This window comes from Cinclus cinclus, chromosome 6 (genome assembly GCF_963662255.1).
Source record: "Cinclus cinclus chromosome 6, bCinCin1.1, whole genome shotgun sequence".
Taxonomy (NCBI): Eukaryota; Metazoa; Chordata; class Aves; order Passeriformes; family Cinclidae; genus Cinclus; species Cinclus cinclus.
The window spans coordinates 18,941,693-18,966,062 of NC_085051.1; the positions used below are offsets into that span (position 1 = coordinate 18,941,693).

General features: G+C 36.8%; 1 protein-coding gene across 5 annotated transcripts in view; it reads left to right on the forward strand.

Annotated features, from left to right (window-relative positions):
* The window catches only part of PPP6R3 (protein phosphatase 6 regulatory subunit 3), a 50,429-nt gene extending 28,192 nt beyond the window's left edge, over nucleotides 1–22,237 (forward strand). For 3 of the 5 annotated variants that reach the window (XM_062494188.1, XM_062494192.1, XM_062494193.1), the window contains 14 exons: nucleotides 1,551–1,700; nucleotides 2,178–2,242; nucleotides 4,662–4,777; nucleotides 5,163–5,248; nucleotides 6,429–6,515; nucleotides 8,106–8,203; nucleotides 10,096–10,150; nucleotides 10,822–10,952; nucleotides 11,579–11,697; nucleotides 13,036–13,189; nucleotides 14,290–14,396; nucleotides 15,315–15,465; nucleotides 18,683–18,805; nucleotides 20,769–22,237. In XM_062494188.1, the coding sequence (XP_062350172.1) occupies nucleotides 1,551–1,700; nucleotides 2,178–2,242; nucleotides 4,662–4,777; nucleotides 5,163–5,248; nucleotides 6,429–6,515; nucleotides 8,106–8,203; nucleotides 10,096–10,150; nucleotides 10,822–10,952; nucleotides 11,579–11,697; nucleotides 13,036–13,189; nucleotides 14,290–14,396; nucleotides 15,315–15,465; nucleotides 18,683–18,805; nucleotides 20,769–20,820 (1,494 nt within the window). In that variant the 3' untranslated portion in view covers nucleotides 20,821–22,237. Of the gene's footprint in view, nucleotides 1–1,550; nucleotides 1,701–2,177; nucleotides 2,243–4,661; nucleotides 4,778–5,162; nucleotides 5,249–6,428; nucleotides 6,516–8,105; nucleotides 8,204–10,095; nucleotides 10,151–10,821; nucleotides 10,953–11,578; nucleotides 11,698–13,035; nucleotides 13,190–14,289; nucleotides 14,397–15,314; nucleotides 15,466–18,336; nucleotides 18,355–18,682; nucleotides 18,806–20,768 lie in introns of all 5 variants that reach the window. The other 2 variants (XM_062494189.1, XM_062494190.1) reach the window with 2 other exon arrangements.
* Nucleotides 22,238–24,370: the final 2,133 nt, after the last annotated feature.

Genomic DNA, 24,370 nt, shown 5'->3' on the forward strand with positions numbered 1-24,370 from the left:
TATATGGCCTACAAAATGGTATCTCAGCAGTGTCCTGTAAAGGAATAGTTATTCTTGGTAGCTTGTACTCCTTCAAAACTCAAAGCAAGATGGTGTACAACAAACTCAGTTACTTAACTCATTGCTCTTTACTAATATGAACACATACTTTGAGTACTTCCTACCTCATACTCCCCCTATAGCAGATGTATGTTCTTCTTGGTTTAGGTTCATCCTAGAAATCCAAATGTTGGTTGATTAAAAAATAACTAGTAAATCATGTGGAACTTGAGCTAGTTACTGAATAACAATATGTAAACTTCTAAGTTTGCAGTTGCAAGCTTAAAGTGTAAATACCTTGTCTCCCTGATTCTAGTCCAAAACCCCTTTTTCCTGTGACTGATTAATACAGTGTGATTGAAATGTTTTCATCTCAAATTTTCTTCACATTTGGGTTTGCAGACAGGTACTAACTTTCATGCAAATAGCTGACTTCATTATGTTCTTCAAAATCTTAACAGCTGAAGTTTTGCCTAGACCCATGGGCTAAGGGAAGGTACACGCTATGAATACTTGCATGTTCTTGTAAATATGTTATTTTGTAAACTAAGCTCAATGAGGTCTGAACATACCTTGCTGTTGCAGGTTTTAGGTAAGGAAGAAAGTAATTGTAGCCATAGAAACACCAGTGCTTCATGCTGTTTGCTGAAACAGCGCATTTTTTTACATTTTGACTTGACTTAAGATAAGTTATGGAAGAATGTCATTTTAGTTTAGGAGGACTGAAGCTAGATTGAAGACCTTTAGCTGTACTTTGAATGGGACTGAAATTGTTCAATACTGTTCCAATTACTGCACAGATTTCCAGAACTCACTACATTTTACCAGTGACAGCAATAATTTGAATTTTTCAGAGCAGCCTAAAATAGCTAGGCTTGACAAAAATCTTTCCTGTGTTTAAGGGAAAAAATGGGGAGAAGTAACTTGACTAAATGGATGCTGTTCATTGTATCTCAGCCTCATTATTTGTCTTGTGCTTTGTTAATAATCTTAAACTGCTTCTAGATTCTCTGAGGTAGTGGATGATGTTGGGTTTGAAACAGGTAGATACAATTTCATAAGGAGTCTCACTGAGGTGAGCACATTTATAAAAGGGTATAGTAGATACTAGGAAGTTGTAAGCAAACTCAAACAAGTCAAGGACTTCTAAGGTCATAAATAACATTTCTAACTCTGGGACTTTCTAGGCTGCAGCTGACAGAAGGAATGTAAGTGGGGAGCATTATTTCTCCATGTCTTCATAGTCTGAAAGTGCCTTACTTGTGACTCTGCAATAAATCCTGTTAGTTGCATTCTTGTTCTGATCCAGTATAGTATTTCTTACGTTCAGATAATGGCAGGCACAAAAGTTATTGATTTTGTGGGTCACAAATTTTCTCTTGTGTAATAACACTTAGTGGTAAAAGATTTCTTCTGGTATAGCCATTCAAATGATTAGGTGGGTGAGACTATTGGTTATGTTTAATGAAAAGGTCTTGGTCTGTGTAAATCTCGGTGAATTTGTTTTTCAGGACATGTTTTTTAAGTATACGTGGAATAACTTTTTACATACTCAAGTAGAAATATGTATTGCATTGATTCTTGCAAGTCCTCTTGAAAACACGGAAAATGGCACAATTACAGATCAGGATTCCAATGGGGACAATCTCTTACTGAAACATGTAAGTTGTGTTTTGGCAGTCTCTTGAATTTTCCTGTTTCCATGCAGTTAATTTTACATAAAATACACCCCAATTCTACTTGATGTATAGAATGAAAGATAATGTCTGTCTGGTTTTACTTAAAACGTTAGTTCAGGGTGTTAAATGTGAAATTGCTATAGAGTAGATTTTTATTTGTTGCTCCAAAGTGAGCACAGTGAAGAGCTCAAGTATTTATTTTCCCTGAAGTTCCTCCTATTTTTAAGGCTTAAAATTGCTATTTCAGTAGCTTTATGCTACTACAACAACTCAACGCTTAGAAAGAGTAGAATTAACGCAAGTTTCAGGTTGTGATATGACTGCTTGGTTTTCAGTCCTTTAATGATGTATGTATCCTGAATGTGAAATTAACAGTCTTGCAGACTTTAGTATCAGCTGTAAAATACATAAATAGTGTTCCATTTTACTGCTACTAAGAATATTTTGCTTTTTTGACAGCTCTTCCTTAAGTGCCAGTTAATACAAAGAATACTTGAAGCGTGGGAGATGAATGAGAAGAAACAGTGAGTAATTAGTTGCCTCATTCCCTGCAATTGTGAATAAAACTTGAGTTGTGAAATGAATGTATAACCAATTCAGAAGTGATCTAGCCAGTTTTCTAAAATCACTTTTATGTTAATATTTAGTTCAAAGCTTTCTCTTGTACTTTTTGATAGCATTCTAATTTTTTTTTCCTCTGACCATTTGAGAGAACAAGAGTTGTCATGTTGCTGTGTTTAAGATATTCTTATGATCTTTAAAGTTTACCCATGTCTGAGTACAGAAACGTAATGTAAGTTTTGAGGGGACAGGAGATAATTTACCCAGTAAGTGATTGTGAATTACTTATGAACACATCAGAGCATATCACATAATGGGGAGCAGACTTCTAAATAGCAAAAGCCAATTCCTCAGCAATAGAATACCTTCTAAAATTATGTGTTTGAAAGGATGTAAGCTTCAAGTCACTAAGACAATCTGAAACTGTTTTTGTAGGAGGAGAAAAAAATCCTCAGTCATCACCTGAGGTGGTAAAACGTTCTCATGAAGGCCAAATAATTTTAGCTCTGGAGATACTGAACAATAAATGTTAGTTCTGACCTGTCAAAATACTGAATTAGCTAGCTGGGGTAGTACTGCTGGTTTGATGAAATGTTGAGAGAGTTCCACTCCCCAAAACATTCCTGTTCCTGTCTTAAGTGAACAAGATAGTAAATATATGGCCAATACAACTGACCGGGAAATAAGGATGGTGAAGGAGGGGTAATAAAAAAAGGAATGTGATAAATTTAACTATAGAAAGCATGCTCTCCTGAACATCTTCCATTTTTCTTCCTTTTTATATCAATTCTCCTGAGGTTATAGAGAATCACCAACTTTACTGGCAATTGGATTCTCATAAGAGAGAAGTATGAAAAGTTTTCTCTCTAATTCCAACCTAAAAATTAAGTTTTACTTGGATAAGACTGTTCTTGATCCAATGCTTACCATATGAACAACTTAATTAAATATTTAGTCTCAGGTTTGGGAATACTGTTGGAGAAAATAGTGTTTCAAACCTTAGGTAGTGCTTTTATCTGGAAACAGACTTGTAATGAATTTACTCCTTTGTCCAGTTTTGTACAGGTGTGGCTCCAACTGTAAAAGATAAATCTTTAAGGGTACTTTTAGCTTAGCTGTTTGAGGAAATGGGTATCTTTTTAGTCCCTTTTCATTCTATCACTTAATGCTATTTCAAGCACCTCTGAAAGCTTAAGGGTGACTGCCTTCTGCTGGTGAAAATCTGACATAGTACAAGTTGTTTGCTTTTCTGGGATTAATAAATGTTTGCTAACAAGATAATTGTATTCCAGATTTTCTGGCTGGGCAATGACAAGTCAGTCTAGTTTGTCAAATGGAAAGCACTCTGTGTCAAATCCTGTCTTAGAAACTGTAACCTTTGCTATTATCATGTGCTGCTTGTTTTGAATGTGCTTGTTACCTAAGCAAGCTGTAAGTAGTGTGGTAGTTTATTCATATCTTGCATAGGCATAACATAATTTCAGTTACCTCCTATGTTAGATGATGTTCATGGAAAATTAAATCATGTGATCTGTGTGTGCATAACAAGGTACTTCATGAGCTGCCATCACTTTACAAAGATTTCAAATATGGGAGGTTTTTCTAGGTGGGTGAGGGGATCTTGGTTTTTGTTTGAAACACAAAACCTTCAACTGCTGCAGCAAAAGTTTGGTTGGCTTGCAGCCAAATGCTAGAGAGTTCAAGCTGGACCTCTCATGGTTGCTCTTTGGTCAGATTTAGAATGGTTCCAACTGGCAGTAGGTGTTCAGAGCACTGCTCTAACATCTGGTAATTCCTGTTTCTGCAGAGCAGTTCTGCATGAAATATTTAAATGGCTTTGTAACTTTAGTTTTGGTAAGCATGTAAATGTTCCTAAATGTCAGGAAAGCAATGATCCTAACTTAAATGGTTATGCTACATGTAATGATACGAAGCCCTGAAATACTGAGGCATACTTAAGAATGCTCTTCCCCTTTGGTCATGAGCTGAATGCTCTGAGGGAATATTTGGTGCTTTGGGGTTTTGTAGAATACTCTCAGCAACAGAAATTTCCTATAAACTCTGAATCCTTCACTAGGTCTGTCATTATTTTGCTAATGCTATGCATTTTGCTTTCTGCACACAAGCAGTACAAACGCTTGTACGTCCTTCTTGGTACTTTATGTGCTTGTTAAGTCTCCTAAACTGGCTCAGTGATGTCAAACCAGTTGATACCTTAAATTCTTAAGTATTTTTGTGAACTTGTGGTTTTAGGATGCACCTCTAACTTAAGAAGCCCAGTTCATTGTCTTATGTAACATCTTGACTCTGGCAGTGTTTCATAGCAGCATACTGTATCAGAGTTGGTCTGAGGCTGGCTCTTGGACTCCTGGTCTCTTGCAGGGCTGAAGGAGGAAGAAGGCATGGCTACATGGGTCACCTGACAAGGATAGCAAACTGCATTGTGCACAGTACAGATAAGGGGCCAAACAGCACACTAGTCCAGCAGCTCATCAAAGGTATTCATTCATCATCTTAACTTTATCTTCAAGGCTTTTGTTATCAAATGCTGAGGAAATTAAGCAAATTTGAATTAGAAGGCAGCTGTTGGTTTAAAGAACATAACTAGATTACTTTTGAAGCATTCAATTTAAAGCTGTCATCCTTAAATGCTCAAGTATTTTCATTTCAAGCAGTGTTAAAGCTTCTTGAAATAAATGCAAAGAGATGTGCTGACCTGCTTAATTTGGACTTGTTTGTTGGATGGAGTTATGTTTATGGATTTAGGGGGATGTATATGTTCTTACCAGTATTTTTGGTAGAGTGGAAAAAAAATTGAAAATTAAGTGATGCTTCATTGCTGATAGTTTCTAATTGGTTTGGTTTCTTTGTTTCCTGTATTAGAGCTTCCAGATGAGGTCAGAGAGCGATGGGAAACATTCTGCACAAGCTCGTTAGGAGAAACCAACAAGAGGAATACAGTGGATCTGGTAAGTAGAGATGGGTAAGGTACAAAAACTGCTGCTGCTTTACTTGGACTCTTCCTTTTTGTCAGCAGCACTGTCAGTCACCCAAAATTCAGTGTCCCTGTAAGGAGTCCCTCCATAGCTGAGCTATGGTACTGACAATTCTTTAATTTACTTTTCAGCTAAAGCCATATTATTAATATTTGTGCAGGCATAATGCAGACAATCAGCTTGTAATAGCTAACTGGCTCATTACCTAGTGTTGCTAATCCCAGGCAGTCTGCAAGGATGAGGATTTCTTTATCTCTTCAAGATAGTGTCCTTGAAAACTCCTGTCTGCTTGAGAGTACAAACTAAAAATGCAGGAGCTGGTGTTAACTACTTTATCTACAGGATGTAAACGACCTAGTACAAGTTGAACAGAAGACTGCTACCTGCATTCTATTGCCTGTGTTACTGACCTTGCTCAAGTAACTTTGCTTACTGTTGTGCACCTGCCACATTTCTTCTGTATGCAGCTGTAGCAATTACACTTTCAGAGAAACACTTAAGTAGAAGAGGTTTGTGTAATCATGTTAAAAATACAGTCTTAGGGTAACTACTTGGAGACTTTAATAAGCAGAGGCAGCTTCCAATGTCAACAGACCAATTAATGAATTTTATTTTACCTGATTTCTCCAGGAATGCAGTGCTTTCCATGTGGCTTCATTGACTTGTGCTATTCCTATGTTATTTGGACTATATTTAATTGTTGCATTTGCTATTTCAAAATAAATATTAACTGGAGCATGATGTTAACAGGTGTCAATAGGAGCAACAGGGAATTTATCTGAAACTGTAACTTTGAACAGGACCAAAAGATGGGCATTTTTTTCTTGAGCCAGTGAATGCAAAGAAGTGTGTAGGGCTTGCAGATGAATGTTTGTTTTTCCTCTGGGTAGAAACTACATCTTGGTCAAGACCAAGTGAAGGATCATATAAAGAGGAAGAATTTTAGGCTTATAAAAATGACACTAATTGGCTCTTTAGGTACATAATCATATGCTTGGAGGAACTTGATGTAAGAACAGTAAAACTGAATTGAAAACTTACCTCCAAACTCCACAGTTTTCAGTAGAATGGAAAGACAAAGAATTAAAACAATTTCTTTTATCTTTTAATCAAATTATATACTATGCACTGATGACCTGATTTCTTTGTATAGGTTACTACCTGCCACATTCATTCTTCCAGTGATGATGAAATAGACTTTAAAGAAACTGGCTTCTCACAGGATTCTTCTTTGCAGCAGGTGAGTTGAATTCTTTTAACATCTTAAGTTGCTCTTTCTGTAAAAGTAAATTAGGACATTTTTTAAAATGCAGTGGAACTTTTATCTCAAAAGCAAATAAAAGTCTAGAAAGTTTAAATTTAAACCTAGGCACGTGTGCATGCGCACAACTGTGTCTTACCAGACTCAAAAGCATCTCTTTGAATTCTTTTTCTGGTAATGAATGAGTGGGAGCTTTGTGGCACAAGATTGCCAATAGATGACTAAGATGGAATCAAATGCTTTAGATGGCATTATTTGTCTGGGTTACTAGCCAAAATCTTTCAGATCACTAACAGCTGTGTAGTAGCTACCTAGTCTAATACTGGCTTTGGTATTTTATGCGTTTTCTGTAGTTTTTATAATAAATAATTGCTTGTCTAAGTTAAAATTGTGGGTGGTGGCTCAGTCTTAAAGAATCTGCTGCATTTTTATCTGATTAAGTGCTTTTGTACCTGTAAGGTGCACCTGTACAAAAACTTGATAAGTCGGGTGCTATCTGTAGCAGCTTTAGTGAGAAAGTAAGATCTTCTAATATCTCTGTGCTTTTCATGCATCCCCTTAGTGACCTGCTGTGCCTAGGCAATCCCAGCAGTTCCAGGTAGTTAATCTGGAGAAATGCAGATGGTCCAGTGCTGCTTCTTTCAAGTTTGTCTTGCTGTATACCTCCTCCTTTTATATATATTTTCTTTTTCCTTCAGTTTTCATAAAGCCTTAATCCAAACTTGGGTTTTTTGATTGTTCTTTTGTTTTCTTTCCATATTCACTTTGTTCAACTTTACCACCATACTGTATCCTCTCAGCTACCTGGGCAAGGAACCAAGAGTTGACATGACAGCTTTATTTCCCTAGAGTATCTTAGCATTGGCTGACTTGATACATGGAAATAACATTATTAAAAGTCTCTAGAGAATGTGCAGTAATTTATAATTTAATGATAGTCCTGGGAAATAAGAGACAAAAGCTCTTGTTATGAGTAGATGATGCCCACATGTACCTTAGTGTATATACTGATCTGCTGGCAGTTGACACTGTCATCTTTATCTTAAAAACCAGCTCAGTAGTGTCAGTGACACTGCACTGCGATGGAAAATGTTCCATGCTTTCATTCTTCTAATATTTAGTTGATGCTGCTGGTGTGTGTGCCCAAGACTGATTTTGATAGTGATACCTGCATAATAAATATGCAACTGTACTTTATCTATATATAGTTTACGTTTCTGGTTTTACTATTTATAACTTCATGGTTTTTTTGAGTAAGGCAGCTTTTTCTTTGACATAGTGTTGTTTCTCTGTTTCTTTGGGGTCCATTTGGAAAGGTGCTGGTTAATGTGATTAAACTAAAGATTTAACTTTTTTATTGAAAGCTGTTAGATTGGCTTTCAAGTCAGTAAATGTAAGTAGGGTTGTAATTGATGCTACCTTTCAAAATTTAGATGTTGACAAATATTTTTCCTGTCCTTTTATGTTTAGTTTAGATAGACTTTTATTTCTTTGAAGAAAAATGGGCAAATAGATTTTAGAATATTAGTAGAATCATTATATCACTGTCGTTGGTCCTGGGGTTGCCAGGCCTTTTCTGATTATCAGATGCAACAAATGACGTCCAATTTTATTGACCAGTTTGGCTTCAACGATGAGAAGTTTGCTGATCAAGATGACATTGGCAAGTGAGTATAATATTGGCTAATAATACTGAATTTGGCTATAGTCTTGTGAGTTTTCTTTCTTACTGTGTTTTTGGCTGTGGTTTTGCTGATAAGTACAAGCGTTTACTGATGTGAAGCAGTTGCCAATCAGTCCTGGCTTTTTATGCCATTTGTGTGCATTGATAGGAGCTTCCCTGAGCAGAAGAAACCAACAGCTTCTCTTCTTTTTCTAATCTCCTGGTTGTGCCAGTGTTAAGAACGCTGTGCTTGTGAACATAAAACTGAATTATAATTAGCTGTGCTTTTTAACAGAGAGTGTGTGTCTCTGTTGACCTGACATTATTTGGGTCACTTTCTGTCTCAGAGTCAGTTTTTTTTCCCCTGCTGATGACCAGATGAATAACATTATTTCTATGTTTTCCTGGAAAAGATTACAGGAACAACATATCTCTGAGTATATTTTTCTGTAGGGGAGAGTAAGGAAGGGGACTGTAAATCTACCTTTGTTTATAAAGTTGAGGAGTTAAAACTGATTTCTGCAGTCTTAGGTGAAAAATGAGGAAATGAGAACAGTCTTGGTCAGGTTAAAAAACCCCAAATGAAACAAAAAACAGCACACAACAGAAAACACCTTTCACAAAAGCCGATATCTTTCTTCATAAGTAAATGGATACAATAAAGGGGAAAGGGGAGAATAGAGGTTCTTGCTGATGGTAGAGTTGATCATGGTTTTTATAAGGTTTCATGGCTTGGGGTGCCAGAACATGCAGGTATGAATAAGAAGCATTACTTCAAGATGGTTTTTAGAAGGGTATTTTTATAATAATCCTAGTATTCTTCTATAAGAGAGATGCTTGGTATCACTATGCTTAGTAAGTGATGTCTGACTGGAGCTTGTATCTTCCATCCAAGAGGCATTGCTGCCTTTTTACACCACAGAACCTGCTGAGATTAGAGATTAAGATATGATGGTAGAGGAAGCAACACAGGGTACTCCTTAACTGTGTTAGAGGCACATGGATTTTGGCAAGGATAGGAGTTGGCATTTCTTAAAGTTCATGCCTTTGGAAGTCTGTTCTCTTGGTAGAAAGATGACTACTTAAGTAAAGAGGTCTCAGGACTTGTGACAGGTACTGATGAGTTGAATTAAACTGTAGGTGAAGTTACTTTGAAGTTATGCCTTCTGTGCAAGCATTACTTGCACTCTAAATTACCTGCATGGCTTTGTACAGTAATTCAGATGGTGTCTTGCATAGTAATACAGTCACACTTGCAACTTAGGTTCCTTTAGACTGCTTATCTTTTTCCCTGCTTTGTAATGCAGTGAATGTTAGAGGAGGAGTAGCGTGTGCTCTGCTGAACACACTCGTGGCTAGACAAAGAATACATGAACTCTTCTGATATGTGAAGATGTGTCAAGCCTAATATATAGCATTAGTTCTGGGAAAATATTTCAGTGATAAGTTAAAAGGTTTGTGGGGTTCTTTTGTTAGGAAACAGAATTTGGTATATTATTTTTCATTTTGTCCCTTCCTGTTGAAAAGGTGACATACTAATGATAGAGCATAGTCAGACCATTCTTTAGACTTAGGTTTGTTCCAGTTTATAGCAATACAGTATTTGAGATTTGGATATCTAATTTCAGTTATGGTTGTTTAGGCTTGTTGCATACACCTAACTGTAGATGGCAATATTCTATGTTTTTGTTTAAAATATTTAACAGTTTAAAAAAAATCACAGGAATGCCAGGCCTCCTTGGTGTATAATTTTGACTATTTTGTGTTGGAGACTACTTTGTCTTTTGTCTTCTATTTTTAGATTATTGGGAAATAAGAAAGCAAAGAGAAATTAAATGTCTTCATGTAACAATAGAAAATCCTGTTTTATTGAATACATTTCTCTTTTTCCTGTAGTGTTTCTTTTGATCGGGTTTCGGACATCAACTTTACCCTCAACACAAATGAAAGTGTGAGTATATGTTCCACTACTATCAGAAAAATTACTGCCTTTTAAACTTCGGCATGATCTCAAAGTTTTGGCAGTGGTTATATTTACTCCTTTTATGTGTAAATCACTGGAAAATAATTACCCTAGCCTTATTCCCATATCATAATTGGAAGACATTATTATTGTTCTTTAGATAAGTATTAAGCAGAATTGCTTGTAAAATGTATAGCTGGGTTTAAGATTGTTCTTAGATCTGATTTGTGCATGTTGCACACTTGTGTTTTAAGATTAGAAGCTTTTTAAATCTTCAGTGAGATTGTAGTGACAGGAAAGTAATGACAGAGTCTCTGAACCTTGACATTATTTGTTAGCTGAGCTAAAATATCCTCCACTACAGAAAATAAAGCTGGAGTACTTTGTGCTCTAGTTGTCTGGAAAGCTCTTTGAGGTCACTCCCACATCCCATTTTTAAACATGATAGAAGCTCCTAAGTGTTCTTTGGTCCACTCAGCTTGTTAGTTGCCAAGTAAAACAAGCAGCACTGCACATTTGCTTGACAAGTTTTAAATTAAGGCATTCTGGTTTTCTGCTGCTTTTAGAGAAATGCTTATGATTGATTCTTTTCAGAATAGTCATGTATTTTCAAGATGTTTACTAATGTAATGTGGATTTTATATTTTTGCTGTATTTAGGGCAATATAGCCTTGTTTGAGGCTTGCTGTAAGGAGCGGATACAGCAGTTTGATGATGGTGGCTCTGATGAAGAAGACATTTGGGAAGAAAAACATATTTCATTTGCACCAGAGTCCCAGAGGCGTTCCAGGTGAGAAGGATGTTTCTCATCCAAATAACTGTGTAGTGAGCCTGCAGTAATGCACCTGTCCTCTGGTTCAGTCTGTCTGCTAGTACAGACTGTCCAGCATAACTAGGCATTTCCATTCTGTGGAGAAATGAGTGGAGATGTGGCTCTAGTGCTTCATTTTCCAGCCATAATTTGCAGAAGATACACTTTGGCTTTTGTAGCTTGTTGGTGTTTTTTCCCTGCTGTGTCTTCTTTCCTTTTGCCTTTAAATTGGCCCAGCTGTCCTTACTTTAGATGAGGCATCCCAGCTCCACACCTCTATTAGACCTTGCTGTCCTCACTACACAGTACCAGTATGGCTGTGGACAAAAGAAAATGCATTGAGAGGAGCATCTAGTCCCCAAAACTTGGGGTTGTTCAGCCTTCTTCAGTATCTACTGAAAGCCTCTTCATGTGATCAAGTGAAAAATCTTAAGCCTTGTTTCTTTGAGAGAGAAATGAGGGGAATAATAAGAGCTAAAAATTATACCTCAGGCAATCTTTCAGAAATAATTGTAATTCTCTCTATCCTGAAACTCTGCAGTATTTCATTGTGCCCAGGGTGTTACACTAAAAACAGAATATAAACTCTCTCTTTGTGTTTGAAGTTCTGGCAGTACAGACAGTGAAGAAAGTACAGATTCTGAAGAAGAGGATGGAACTAAACAAGACTTGTTCGAATCCCACACCAGTACAGAGGACAAAATGGAAGTAGACTTAAGTGAACGTACGTAGCTTTTCCCCCTGCTGCTTTGGGTTGTAGGAAATTGTTAGATATAGCAGCTTGATTTTTGTAGGATTTTGCTCATTGACTGCTTTTATTCCAACTGTCTTAAAGTAGTCTTTCCCACTTGCCTCAGAGCATGCATGTATTGAGAAGTTTGAATTCCTTACATGTCTTAAATTACTTACTCTGTCTAAAATTCATGTTTCTACTCTCCAAGAGTTTAAAAAAGGAGGAGTAGTCAGAAAGGGGAGGATCAAATACTCATTTTTAAGTACTGAGTGCCTACAAAAGCCTAATATTTTACAATCCAGACCCCAAAGATGGTATTTTTACTGGAAGCCTTTCAGGCCAGCTTTTTGTCAAACAATGCTCTTTTAGAAGGCTTCCTACAGAAGCTAAGTGGATTTGCCTTGGTCTGGTTTCAAATGTGAATGAAGGATACACATCAGGAGACTCTTACATGGAATCTTAACTGATGTAATAAGTTGAAAAGTTTTCACATTCAAGTCAAGATTAAACTGGCTTTTGTTAAACTGGCAATGTCTGCAAATAAAAGCCCTGTGTTTATCTAGACTGTAAGGAATTAAATTAGAAGGAAAAGTTAAGGGTTTTCTTTTCTTTTGTCAGATTGGTGTCGTTGGCATCTGTGTGTCAAACAAGTTTTGATCCATGTGGGTCTCCTCCCATATCTGCCTGGGTTGGAATTTCTAATTGCTAGTCAGAGCTTCCTTTTCAGCCTGTTTTTTTGTATGTAAGTGTTAAAGAAAAACATGTTTCCCTTGGGTAGGTGAAGTATTTTGAATTGACCTATCCTAAATTAGATGCTATTCACAGTTGCTCCCAAATTTAAAATATCAATAAATATTTTAAGTTTTAAAATGCCTTAAACTTTTCTGAAACTTAGCAATGGTGTTAGTGCATGAGAAATTATTGGAAAAAATTGAAAAAGGGGTGAGAACTCTTACAGTTGTCATTATTATAGAAATGAGTTTGAAAAATGGTAGCAAATACTCAGATTAATTTGAAGGATAAAGTGGGATTGTACTTGTGATTTATTATGTTTTATTAGTTTTGTTCTTCAGATAAACTTTTTTTCATAGCAGAGTACTCTGAATTACTGTCTTAAAATTCTGCCTTACTAGCAGAATTTTCCTTTTAGGGAATACATTGATTTTTTAACAGGAAGTACAGGATTTTTCTGCATGTGCTTTCAAGTCTAGTTATGACTCTTGCTTCTCTTTATGGAATGTACATAGAGAGAATCAGTGTGTTAGGCATATGTGCACTTATGTTCTTTACAGAGATTTGTTCCTAATGAACTTAATGATGTTTTTTCAGCACCTAACTGGTCAGCAAACTTTGATGTACCCATGGAGACTGCACATGGTGCCAGTCTGGATTCTGTTGGCTCTGCTGTGTGGAGTAATGAAGCACCTGTGCCTGCTAAAGAAACTGGCTGGGCTTCCTTTTCTGACTTCACATCGTCTTTGAGGTAAGAATGTCAGTTATTCAAGGTGAGTTTGGTTTTTGGGCATGTCCCTCTCTACATAAGCCTGAGTTGCTGGTGTATGTGAGGTGTCTGAAGAGCACCGTGTGTTCCAACAGCATGTGTCTGTATGATGTCCCTTTCCAGGACGGGTGGGTAGTAGTGTTCTGTTTGGTTTTTTTTTTTTTTTTTGGGGGGGTTTTTTTTTTTAGTTTTGTATTGTTAGGCAGTTGTGATAACTAGGTTAAGTAGTTCTGCACAGTTTTGAGAACACCCAAGATAACACTGTTCTTTTTTTTGGATTGAACTCTACACTCTACTGTAGTCTTGTATGTATACCTACTTAAATAGGTGTAAGTTTTGAGTTGCCAAATATTGACAGTCAGGAACTAATTCTTTCTCGTATTGGAAGACTTAGCTTTTATACGTCTGGCTTTTCACTTCTTGTCTGGGCATTAAAACAGCTCAGATATAAAAGTATGATTTTTTTTCAACATAACAGTGTTGTTTCATGACTGAGGCAGGTAAATTGATAACCAGATTAAGGGCCTAGAAAATGAAGACTTGGAGTTGCCACATTACTGGATAGAAAAGATTCTCTCAATGGTGAGATGTTTTTCAAGTGGCTGAATCTTGTCATCTGAGTTCCTTTAGAATTAAAAACTTGTAGCTGTACAATATATAAAATCAAGTAGTGAAATCACTTTTGTAGTGGTTCATGACTACACTGGCAGTCTCAACAGAGAGCTATCAAGTTGGAAAAATGCATTTAGCAAAACAGTTAAAAATATTTGGAAACACTGCAAGGAGCTGATGATACCTGTATGCCTTAGTTACTAGGGACATGTCCTCTAGTACCTGTAATGTAACAAAATCAAATAAAAATAAAATGACCATCAAACACCCTCAGCTCAGTTCTGGTGCATTTTCCATTACTCAACTTCTATTTAGCATGGCTTTCCAGCACTCCTAGAAACAAACTTGCTGTAATTGAGTTTTGGTATAGTTCTAGGCCTTACAGCTTTCATTGAGAACTAATACTGTTTAAGAACACTTCATTTTGATATTCAGAAATGTTTCTAAAGTTTTTTTTGTTCTACTTGAAGCTCAAAAGACTCTTTAAGAAGTAATTCTCCTGTGGAAATGGAAACAAACACAGATCCAGGTGATCCCTTGAGCGCAAATGCAACTACTCTTACAACACAGTTAGAGAGTAAGTAAAACTGCGTTCCCAAATGCAAATGGCTTGATTATAGGAATCGTACACAAGAAAAATCTCCCTGAACTTTTAAATTTTAGGTTTCCAGAGACTATTCTCTGGCTCTGCTGCTGTTCTGGCAGGTATTAAGTCACTTTTCAAAGAATTTATAGGCTATTTGAAGTAGTTTCCAATTTAAAATAAGAGCCGGTGTTACTGATACCTCTAAAAAGTCTGCACATCATGAACAGAAGAGCATTACAAGGAAGCAAAGTTTGTTCTGTTAGACAGTCTTCTCATTTGTGTCAGCATTTAGCTGAGCTGATGCCCAAAAAGAATGGTAGCCTCCACTCTTGTCCTGTGGCAGTAGGTCTGTAGCCTCAATATGTTCAAATTTCTCCTTCCTGCTCATGCCTGTCTAAGCCACCTTCACTAATGCATGCCCTAATTTTTTGTTCTATGTGTACGAACCAGTTAAAAGGACAAAAATATTTTAATGTTTTTTTTTTTTTTGTATCTATTATTACCAGAGAGAGCAAGAAGTGCATGTGAGAAGTCCAGGCAGACTGGACTTCTCAAAGATTTGCCAGTACTTGGAAGCTTGGAGTCATATTTGTACTGTGTAGACTTGTCATGAATGTGACTGTACAGAAAAATAATTTTTCACTGTAATCCTACCAAGGCCTTTTTTAGGCCAAACTGTTGCAGTAACCATTGTCAGTCAAAATGAAAAAAGTTACAGACTCTGCCTTTTTCTTAAGTCATCTGTAAGTAATACTCCCTATGTGGCACTTGGAGAAAGGTGACGTTCTCCGTAAGGAAGGATCCAAGTGTGCAGAACTGCAGATATACTGTTCTTGAGATATATGTGCTTGCATATGAAATAGAAATATGACCAGCCATGTACTAAATTGCTTCTCTATCTACTTGCAGCCCCAGCAAGTGTTGCTATGGAGGCCAGCTCAGATGGAGAGGATGATGTGGAAAACGCAGACAAGGTAACCGAGACAGTCATGAATGGCAGCATGAAGGAGACACTGAGCCTAACTGTAGATGCTAAAACTGAAACTGCCGTTTTCAAAAGGTAAGAATGCCTATTTATTGTCTTCCCACCATGTAAATAGAACACTGTATCATCAGAGAGGGTTCTTTTAAAGTGATGATTCCTGAGGCTTTAACTAGAAACCTTTCAAAGTAATTGTTTTGAAATTTGACTCCTAATGTGTTACTGTAACATGCGACTTTGCTTATCAAGCCTTAGTTTCAGTGGAAGGTTGTTAGCAGATGACTGACTCAGCTTTTGTCCCTGATGCACATTACTTTGCATTTTTCATATACAGTTCTTTTAACATTGCCCATCAAAACTAAGCTTTTAAAATTTGCACAGAATTCCTAGAATTTGGATTGGAATTTCATTATTTTCATCCAGGAGGATAAAAGACAGAAGTTGAAGGCCAGCCAGGCACTGCTTTTGATTGTAGCTCAACAGACACTTGGGGAGATCACTGTTGGTGGTATGCACAATGGCGTGAAATCTGTTCTGGACTACAGGTGGCACATGGAATTCTAGACTAACTGGAAGAAGAACAACTTAATTTTGTTATCTTCTGATACAAAGATTCAGGAATAAATGTCTTACAACATGCTGAAATTGTATATTATATGTATATCAACACTGTGATCCTTTTATGAGAATACAGCACATTTCAGTGTTGTCTAATCCATGCCATCTATTAAGATACCGTGATCTCAGATTTAATGATCAAGTGTTTATTCAGTATCAAATATTTATGTAGGGAAACATAGGCTACAAACAGTATAACGTGCAAAATTTTGTCTTTCTTGAAGCTGATGTATCCTGCCTCCACCCTGATGTTGACAAATTGGAACAAACTGCTAGAGCATTTTGACATGCAGCCCTCTTCTCATTCTTTTAGAATAACTTCCTAGTATCTGTCCCTATTCTAGCTTTAAATACCAAAATGAAATTGTCAGTATGTCTTCGAAGTTGTTTAAAAAGACCCTCCCGAATCAATTCCAGTATAAGAAACTTTTCCAGTGTTACTCCTTATATTGCCTGTTGTATAAATTAATTTACTTTGTTAATGGTAGGAGACAATTCCTGAACCATCCAAAATGAATAGACCTTGAAAACTGAACAGCTTTCCATCATTCTTATTTCCATCCTTTTGATTATCTGGGTAACTTAACTTCTGATGGTTTTTCAGCACAGAGGAGGGAAAATCTGTGACTGCACAGTGCTTCTAAATCAAATGGCATTGATAGAGGAATGAACCACAGCACTTTGGAGAAGTGTTGGGACTCCGTGCAGATCGATGTCACGTGAAGCCATCCATAGTGCATAGCTGATTTAGTAAATGATGTGTCTGCTCTCCAGTTTGTTCTGTCTTTTACACAGTGCTTTTACATGGTCTCTTAGATGTTTACACATTTGTTTAGTTATCCATGGTGTCTTTAGACTAGTTTATTTCATATGCGCTTTCAAGTTGTGTGATTTGTGATACTGGTGCGAAAACTAAGGAGGAGACAGCATCTGGTGACAGTTCCTGCCTACCTTCATGGGGTTACCTGCTGGAACTGTAGTTAAAAGGACATAGAGGTACAAAGGGAGGCAATATGATGGAATTGCCCCAGTCAGAAGGGACCTTGAAAGTTTATTCATTCCAATCTTTTATGGGAAAGGGAGCCCGGATGAGATTACCAGGTGCTCTGCTTGCACAGCTTCTAGTAATGGGGACTCTGGGAGCTTGATTTTGAAGGGAGATGTCAAATAAACATACAAGGGGGCGCAGACATGAGGTCTTAAAGTGGAGACTCTGATAGAGATATGCAGCTTTGTAGTGATTCAATGCTCATTTGGCATTTTTTTTAAACCAACTTGCTGGGAAAAGGCCTAAATTAAGGGACAGTTAGAGTAGTGAGGGGAAGTCCTACTCTGACCTGTTTGCCTTTCAAAGTGGATGCTTCCAGACTCCAGCTTTATCTAGGTTTCTGTCAATAGAAAATTGTTGGTGTTGAAGTCAACACTGAGGGGATATATAAGTGCAGTAGTTAATTTGTGGAAATCAGCAAAGGACAAATATGTGATTTCTGAACTTAGTTCAGAGTGGAGAACAAGGAGGAAGAATGCTAGCAGAGACTGCCTCTTAAAAAAAACAAAAAAACAAAAAACAAAAAAACTAGGGCATCACTTTTGATGGTGATGGTGACAAATATTTTATTTGGAAGGAATGCGAAGAGTATCAAGGCAAATAAGATGGGGAGATTAGATGGGGAAAACCTGATGAGAGATTGCAATGCAAAAGACAGTATTTTTGCAGGCTCTGCAGGATAGAAGGAGAAAAGAGAAGGATTCATTGAAATTTAAAGGATCCATGGAAAGGAGAACTGTGAGAATAGGAAGAAAACCAGCAGAGGAGATTGGCACTTCTTGAATAAATAGATTTGTTGCCACAGAGGTATAAGATTGATGTTTGTCTACTTCAGAGCTACTTTATAACTATCTCTTGCAGGTATATATGCTCAAATTTGTATTTTAGTTCGCTCGTAATGGCGTGGTTGAGGTGGAAGAGGGTGGAATAGAGAAGCAGGAAAGTTTGGGTTTAGAGGCAAACCAGAAGGTTTGCTAATGACTTTTGAAGCTGCCTGGTTACGTGGTACTGTCTCACATAGTGTGAGTGTACAGCTTTTTCACTGAACTTTGTTTTTGTCTATAAGAGGAAGTTTGTGAAGTAGACTGGGCTGCAGTCTTTGTACCCTGTAAACAGTACATCGTATTCACTGTGGAGTTACTAGGAAGTTTATTATGAAAGATAGTGATGAGTTAATGATTTTGCTGGAATGTTTCATGGACAGACTTTATTAATGCCAGTTTCTGAGGGAATCTTGAATTTCTTTTATACTTTCTTCCATTTTTGCATACTTCTGGCTTCAGAGTGTTGAAATCCTATCGGTATGTATAGTAAAGGATCATGATTGTTACCACTTCAGGCATCACGTACATTCCTTTTTTCCTTTCTGATCTTATTTGCAATCACTGTGTTTCCTGCCCTTTTATCCGGTCAAGTTTTAATGGAATGTAAACACCAGTGCATCATTAGGTGTTTGTAAAGTCTGTAAAGCCATGTGCTTGATCTTCATGTTGCAATCATAACTTAAAATCCATTTGCATGTGAAATATGGACCCGTCTCAGTTTTCTTCTGTTCCCTGAAATGCCCTAAAAATAAACTTTAAAGTTAGATACATTAAATAACCTTTTGCTTTTGTTTTGTTCTTTAAGTGAGGAAGGAAAATTGACTACCTCGCAGGATCCTTCTTGTAAATATGTAGTAGAAGAGAATACAGAGGTTGCAGAAGAGGTCCCTTCAGGTCTTCAGCCTACTAACAGCAATCCAGAGCAGAGGTAACTGCATTCAAGGATGCTTTCAATTCTCTAAATAGCAGTTTGTATGCTTTTTTAATAGGATTGATCTAAAGAGATTGAATTTAGCTCAGTCAAAAAATGTGCTTGCTTTTATTTTATTGAATTCTTGCAAGTTGAATTTTCAGTTGATTCTAACACTCTTGAGTCATCAAAGGTATATTTTTCTTGCAGGAAGTTGTAAATATCCCCATTCTGTTTTGTGAGAATATTACTAAGTTAGAGTAGTGAGCTGATGCACAGAACTACTCCATGTTCTGATTATACTATAGATAGACTAGAAAGATGGAAGCATGCTTGACAAATTTAGATTTTGGGTTTTAAGACTTGTTTATGAGCCAGTATTTAACTGGTTCCTTTCTTCTAACTTCTCTGCATAAATCTCAGACTTGATCAAGAAGAAAAAACGAGAGAAAAAAAAAACCAACAACCCTGTCTATTTAGTGGGAAACCCAAAAACTTTCACAGTGTCTCCTAGAGATGCTGTCTTTATCAAGACACTATTTTTTAAATGCTGCTAAGCATTATATTGTAGGGAAAAAGTCCTTGGGTACTAGGTGATCACCTTTTGAGTGAAGATGCTTGTCTGAACCAACAGAGGGTTCTCAGAGCTAGCAGTTTGCTAGATTGTCTCTAGGTTGTGGGAAATCTTGAACTCCTTTCACTGACTCCTGGTGGCTTCAGCAAAGCTCAGAACTTTCTCTATAGGTGGCTGTTGGAGTAGGTCCTCATAAGCACAGGATAAATACAAAGATAAACCTAATGGTGCTTTTGGGCTCCACGTACGTATGACTAGTGGAGGGACTCCCCTAGGTAGGTCTCTGGCTGGTGGCTAGCAGTGGTGGTCTCTGCTAGGAACCCTGTTCTATCATGGACTTTTTTCCAGTTAATAAATGACTGATGGTTGTGCGCTGTCACACTTCCTGTCCATGCAACATTTGTTTCTTGCCTTCCAGGTTTGTCTAAAAAGTGTTTGCTTTTGTCTAGTGCTGTGTTTTTTCTAATATTTACATATGTTTTTTAAAAAGTGTTTTTAGAGCTTAGCAGCCAAAGACTTAGCTAGGGGGCTCCTGCTTGCCATGTGCATGTAGAGCACAGACCCCAGAGTGGCTTCTTTGTGATGTCCACCATCAGAGAACAGGAGTTACAGTTAACTTTCCTAATCCGTAGTTTCAAGCGATATTTGCATTCTTTTAGAGAATCTTCAGATGTATTCCATAGACTTGCACTGAGTGGAAATTGGGATTTTTTTTTTTTTTTTTGCCTCTGTTGCTTGCATATTTTTAATGTCTTCATGCACTGGTTTGTTCTCTTTGTGCCAGTCCGGAGCAACTGAGCCCATGTTCGCACTAAACTTTTATCTAGAAATGTATATACTGTTACTGTTTTCACTCTTGTAGGTTTGTTCTCCATTTTCCTCCATACCTCACGAATGTTTCATCCTGGTGGACTGGCATTCAAAGTATTTGTGAAAGGCTCTTTGTAGATTAGATGAATAAAGAAATTATTTAAGATGCTGATGTTTTTCCTGTTTTATCTTAGCTGCTGGCTTTCCAGTGCAACCTTAAATACTCCTGGTATCGCATTTTGCTTCACAGAGTAAGATTTGGATAAGTATCAGAAACGTGCTATTTATTAGTAATTCTCTGAGATACCACATCTCTAGAGATGACTTATTATCTCAGTTAATGAAAGCCACACATTCTTCAATGGTATGCTCAGTTAAATGAGTGCTATATTTAATGAGGAAATGAGGACTCCAGAAATGCTGGACTGCAGAAGATAATTTAGATGAGGATGTTATTAGCACATTTCCTTCCTACAGTTCATAGGTTGTGCTGCACAGGATGTGGGGTTGTTGGTTTTTGGTTTGGTTTTTATTGCACCTACCTGAATTTTCTTTGAATCTTTCTTGTGTACTTAAATCTCTTTTTTGGCCTCTTAGGACTGATCAACATGCCCATTTAGGAGAGGCATCTGTTAATGGCCCTGTATGATATGTGATGTCTACTACCTTGGCTGAAGAGAAAGAACTGATGTCCAGATGTTTGAGTGTTTCTTGAGGATATCATCTAGACCCTGTTGAAGCCAGTCACTGCTGCACTAATTTCGCAAGGAATCAGGACCAGCAACATTTATATTCTAGATTTTAAGACATTGTACAGATATTCATAAGTGTAAAAATATTGCACATTGAGAAATACCAATAATTTTTGTGTATGTTTATATTGTATTGTTCTAAATAATGGGGGGCCTGTGAAATAAGATCCTGCTACCCATGTAATGATGACAGTAGTGTTACTATAGTTAAAATGGCTGTAAGAATAGTTTTATAAAAAAGTGAATACAAAAATCTAATGTATTTGAGACATAACTATTTGACGATTAGTGTGACCAAAGTATTTAGGAGTTTTCTTACATTTTTCACCTTGTAAAAAAGAAAAAGAAAATTCATGTTTTTTCTGAAACTTAAATGCCCTATAAATGTTATTTTGGTTGGTTTAGCTTACAAAAGTGATTTAAATAAGAATTTTTTGGTGTTCAACATTTTACAACAGGTTTTTTAATTGGTAATTGTTTTCTGTATTGTTCAAAACAGATCAAAAAATGTAAGTCTATTGGTAGAGATTTTAAGTATTTATTGCAACAGCTTAGTTGACAAATTGATGTTACTGTAAAGCCATATGTTCTGTTAAGTCTAGTTTGCTTGAAACAATACCTTCCAGGTGAAACACTAGAATATTTGGAGTGCACATGGCTTGTTGTGTTTAAGTGGTTCACCTGCCTTTAAACAGTTCACCAAGATTTAGTTTAATACCAAGCATTATACAATGGAACATTTCAGAACAATCTGCGTATTTAAAACGCTATAATCCTTTTAGACAAGTCAAGTAAAAGAAATGCTCATGCTGCTAATGTAATTACAGTACCTGCATTTTAAAAGTAAATAGTGTTTTTAATACAAATTTTGGCAGCAGAGCATGTTAATTGGTAATTTCACTGTACTGATCTGTGTGAGGCTTTCATTTATATGTTCTAAACCAGTTTTTTTCACAGCTGGTTTGTGTATATATATAGTGATTATGGAAACTAATTCTGTGTAATTTATAATTTTCTATGTCAGTGTAAAATTCCAACAGCCTTCTCAAACAAACAGAAGCAATATACTGTATATTGCCACATTGTCTGGTGAAAGGGTTAAAATACTCCTGCACTTTTAGACGCAAAACCATTTTTGTTTCTGTATTAGTCATATTCATTTATTTTTACATCATTTGTTTTCCTGACCAGTATTTAAAGCCAAAAGGATATTCTAAACAATGGCCAATGATTTATTTTAGAAGGCGTCCCAAACAACGTGCCTAAACATTACATTGCATACAGAAATAAAAAACCCACATGTATGTCACTGCCCTTATTGCTTTTTTTCTTTTGCATTTTCTGCAAGGTTCAGTGCACTTGTCCTTGGAAGTTTTTGCAGACTGATCAGTTGTGTGAAAACAAAGGGGTAAAACCACAATATCATAAGTGGAATTGGTAGCTATGGTTGCCCTTTTATTTGTGCTTTATAAATGATGGAATCCAGTCAGTTTGTGTTTTCTTTATCAGTTCAGAATTACTTTCAGATCAGCTTGACCAAAACCATTTTGTGTGTTAGCTTTAAGGTTGGCAGCTGTCTTTCTTGTCACTTTTGATCTGTCACTGAACAAGTAGCTTTGGAAACAAAACTGCTCATTTTGACACATGAATTGGAGTCAAGTAGAAATTCCAAATACAGACAGGCAGCAAGTTGGTTTGTGTAAGTTTGATAAGGAGAGAAACTTGGGTCCTTTCCCATGGGACTATTTGTCCCTTGATAAAAAGTTGATTTATCTAGTTCTGTAGCCATGAAAACCAGAGAATACAGTAGATGAAATTGAATCTGGGCCCTGTTGCCTTCAGTTCAGCAGTCCTGTACTTGTCTTTCTGTTCACAAACTGTCATATCAGTCCACTGTTTAGAGGAAGTGTGTAGGGTGTGTTTTACCCACTCACTCTATTCCTTGCACAAGGAATCCAGAACTCGAAAGCACTGGAGGTGTGTTTTGGGAAGGGGAGTGTATGGGTGTGTGTAAACACACCTTTTTTGCCATCTTTTATCAACACTGCTGCTGACATGCTGCTCACATAGCCTTATAGAGGTTTGAACGTACTGCGAGAATCCTGAATGGCTGTTACCCAGCCTATTTAATGTGATTTGACTTGCATGCAGTGGAACTTGAGTCTTCTTTATGAAAAGGTATTTTAATGCATTTGCAGTATGGACTGAAGTCTTAATACCTTTGTACAGGTTTGAGTTCCAACGGTGTTTTTAGCAGCAATTAGGCTGAAATGAGCTTGTTTTGAAAGGCTTGTCCACTGCCCCATTCCACAGTGTTCTTTGAAATGGCCAAAGGCTCAGTCACTTGAAATGGAGAAATAATGATATCAGTTGATGTCAATGGGCAGTGGATTTAACCCTCAAGATTTCTCTGAAAAAGGATTTTTACTCAAGCAAGTTTCAAAAGTGACTAGACCAGTAGTACCTCTAGTAGATCATTGCCTCTTCCCACCTGGCAGAGTGGATGGATCATGCCTTCTTGACCAGTGAAACTATTATTTTTAAGCATAAGCCCTGAATTAGTTTTATAGCAAGATTGTTCCATTTAAGTAAAAGCATAAGTCATCATCTTGACTAACATTGCCATTAATTCACTGAAAAGATAACAGGATAGTGGAAACAATCTCATTATGTTGTTGTACATGGAATCCCATGTGACCTTGCTCTTGAGTGAAGTCTACATTTTTGCACCTATTAAACCTTGTATCTACCTCTTGAAAGCAGTGAGTTCTGTGTTGTCATCTGCATACTTCTTGTGGAAACTTACTGTGATATTCATTCTTTGTGTGAGGAAGATGAATCAGATTCTTAACCGTCATTTGTTATAAACATACCTTTCTGTTTAAATTTTAAAGCATTAATTTCCGTGGAGATGTTGTTTTCTGTCTTAATGTCCCATGCAGTTATATCAGGAACTACTTACTGTGTATAGCTGGCTCTATTAATAGACTTAATCACTTCTGACTGTCTCAGAATAAATAGTGCTTTCTCCAGTGTAGTATAAGTGCTTTGAGTTTCATTATGAAAGTGTCTATTACAGTTTTCCAAACCAAGATGGAAAATGGCTGTTACTGTGGCAGCAAAATGCCCTTTTTTGGTAAAGGTTTTAATGTCTGTTTTTTAGCTTCTGTGTCTTACTTGCTAGCAGGTAAGGATTTGGCATCTTCCTGTTCCATTATTGTTTGAGTATGTAAAGTTACAGCATGGAAGGTGATGAAGGCAATAAAATTAAAATAAAAAATATTGTAAAGATAGAGGCATTTTTCTGTGTCCTTTAGGTAGGACAGTTCATGACACTTTTTGGACTTGCTCAGACCAGGTTCTGTTACTTGTTTCAAATTGTGATTTGCCCTGTGTTTAGTCTTGGTTAATGTATATAGTACACTTCTAATGGTATCCAAAGGAAAT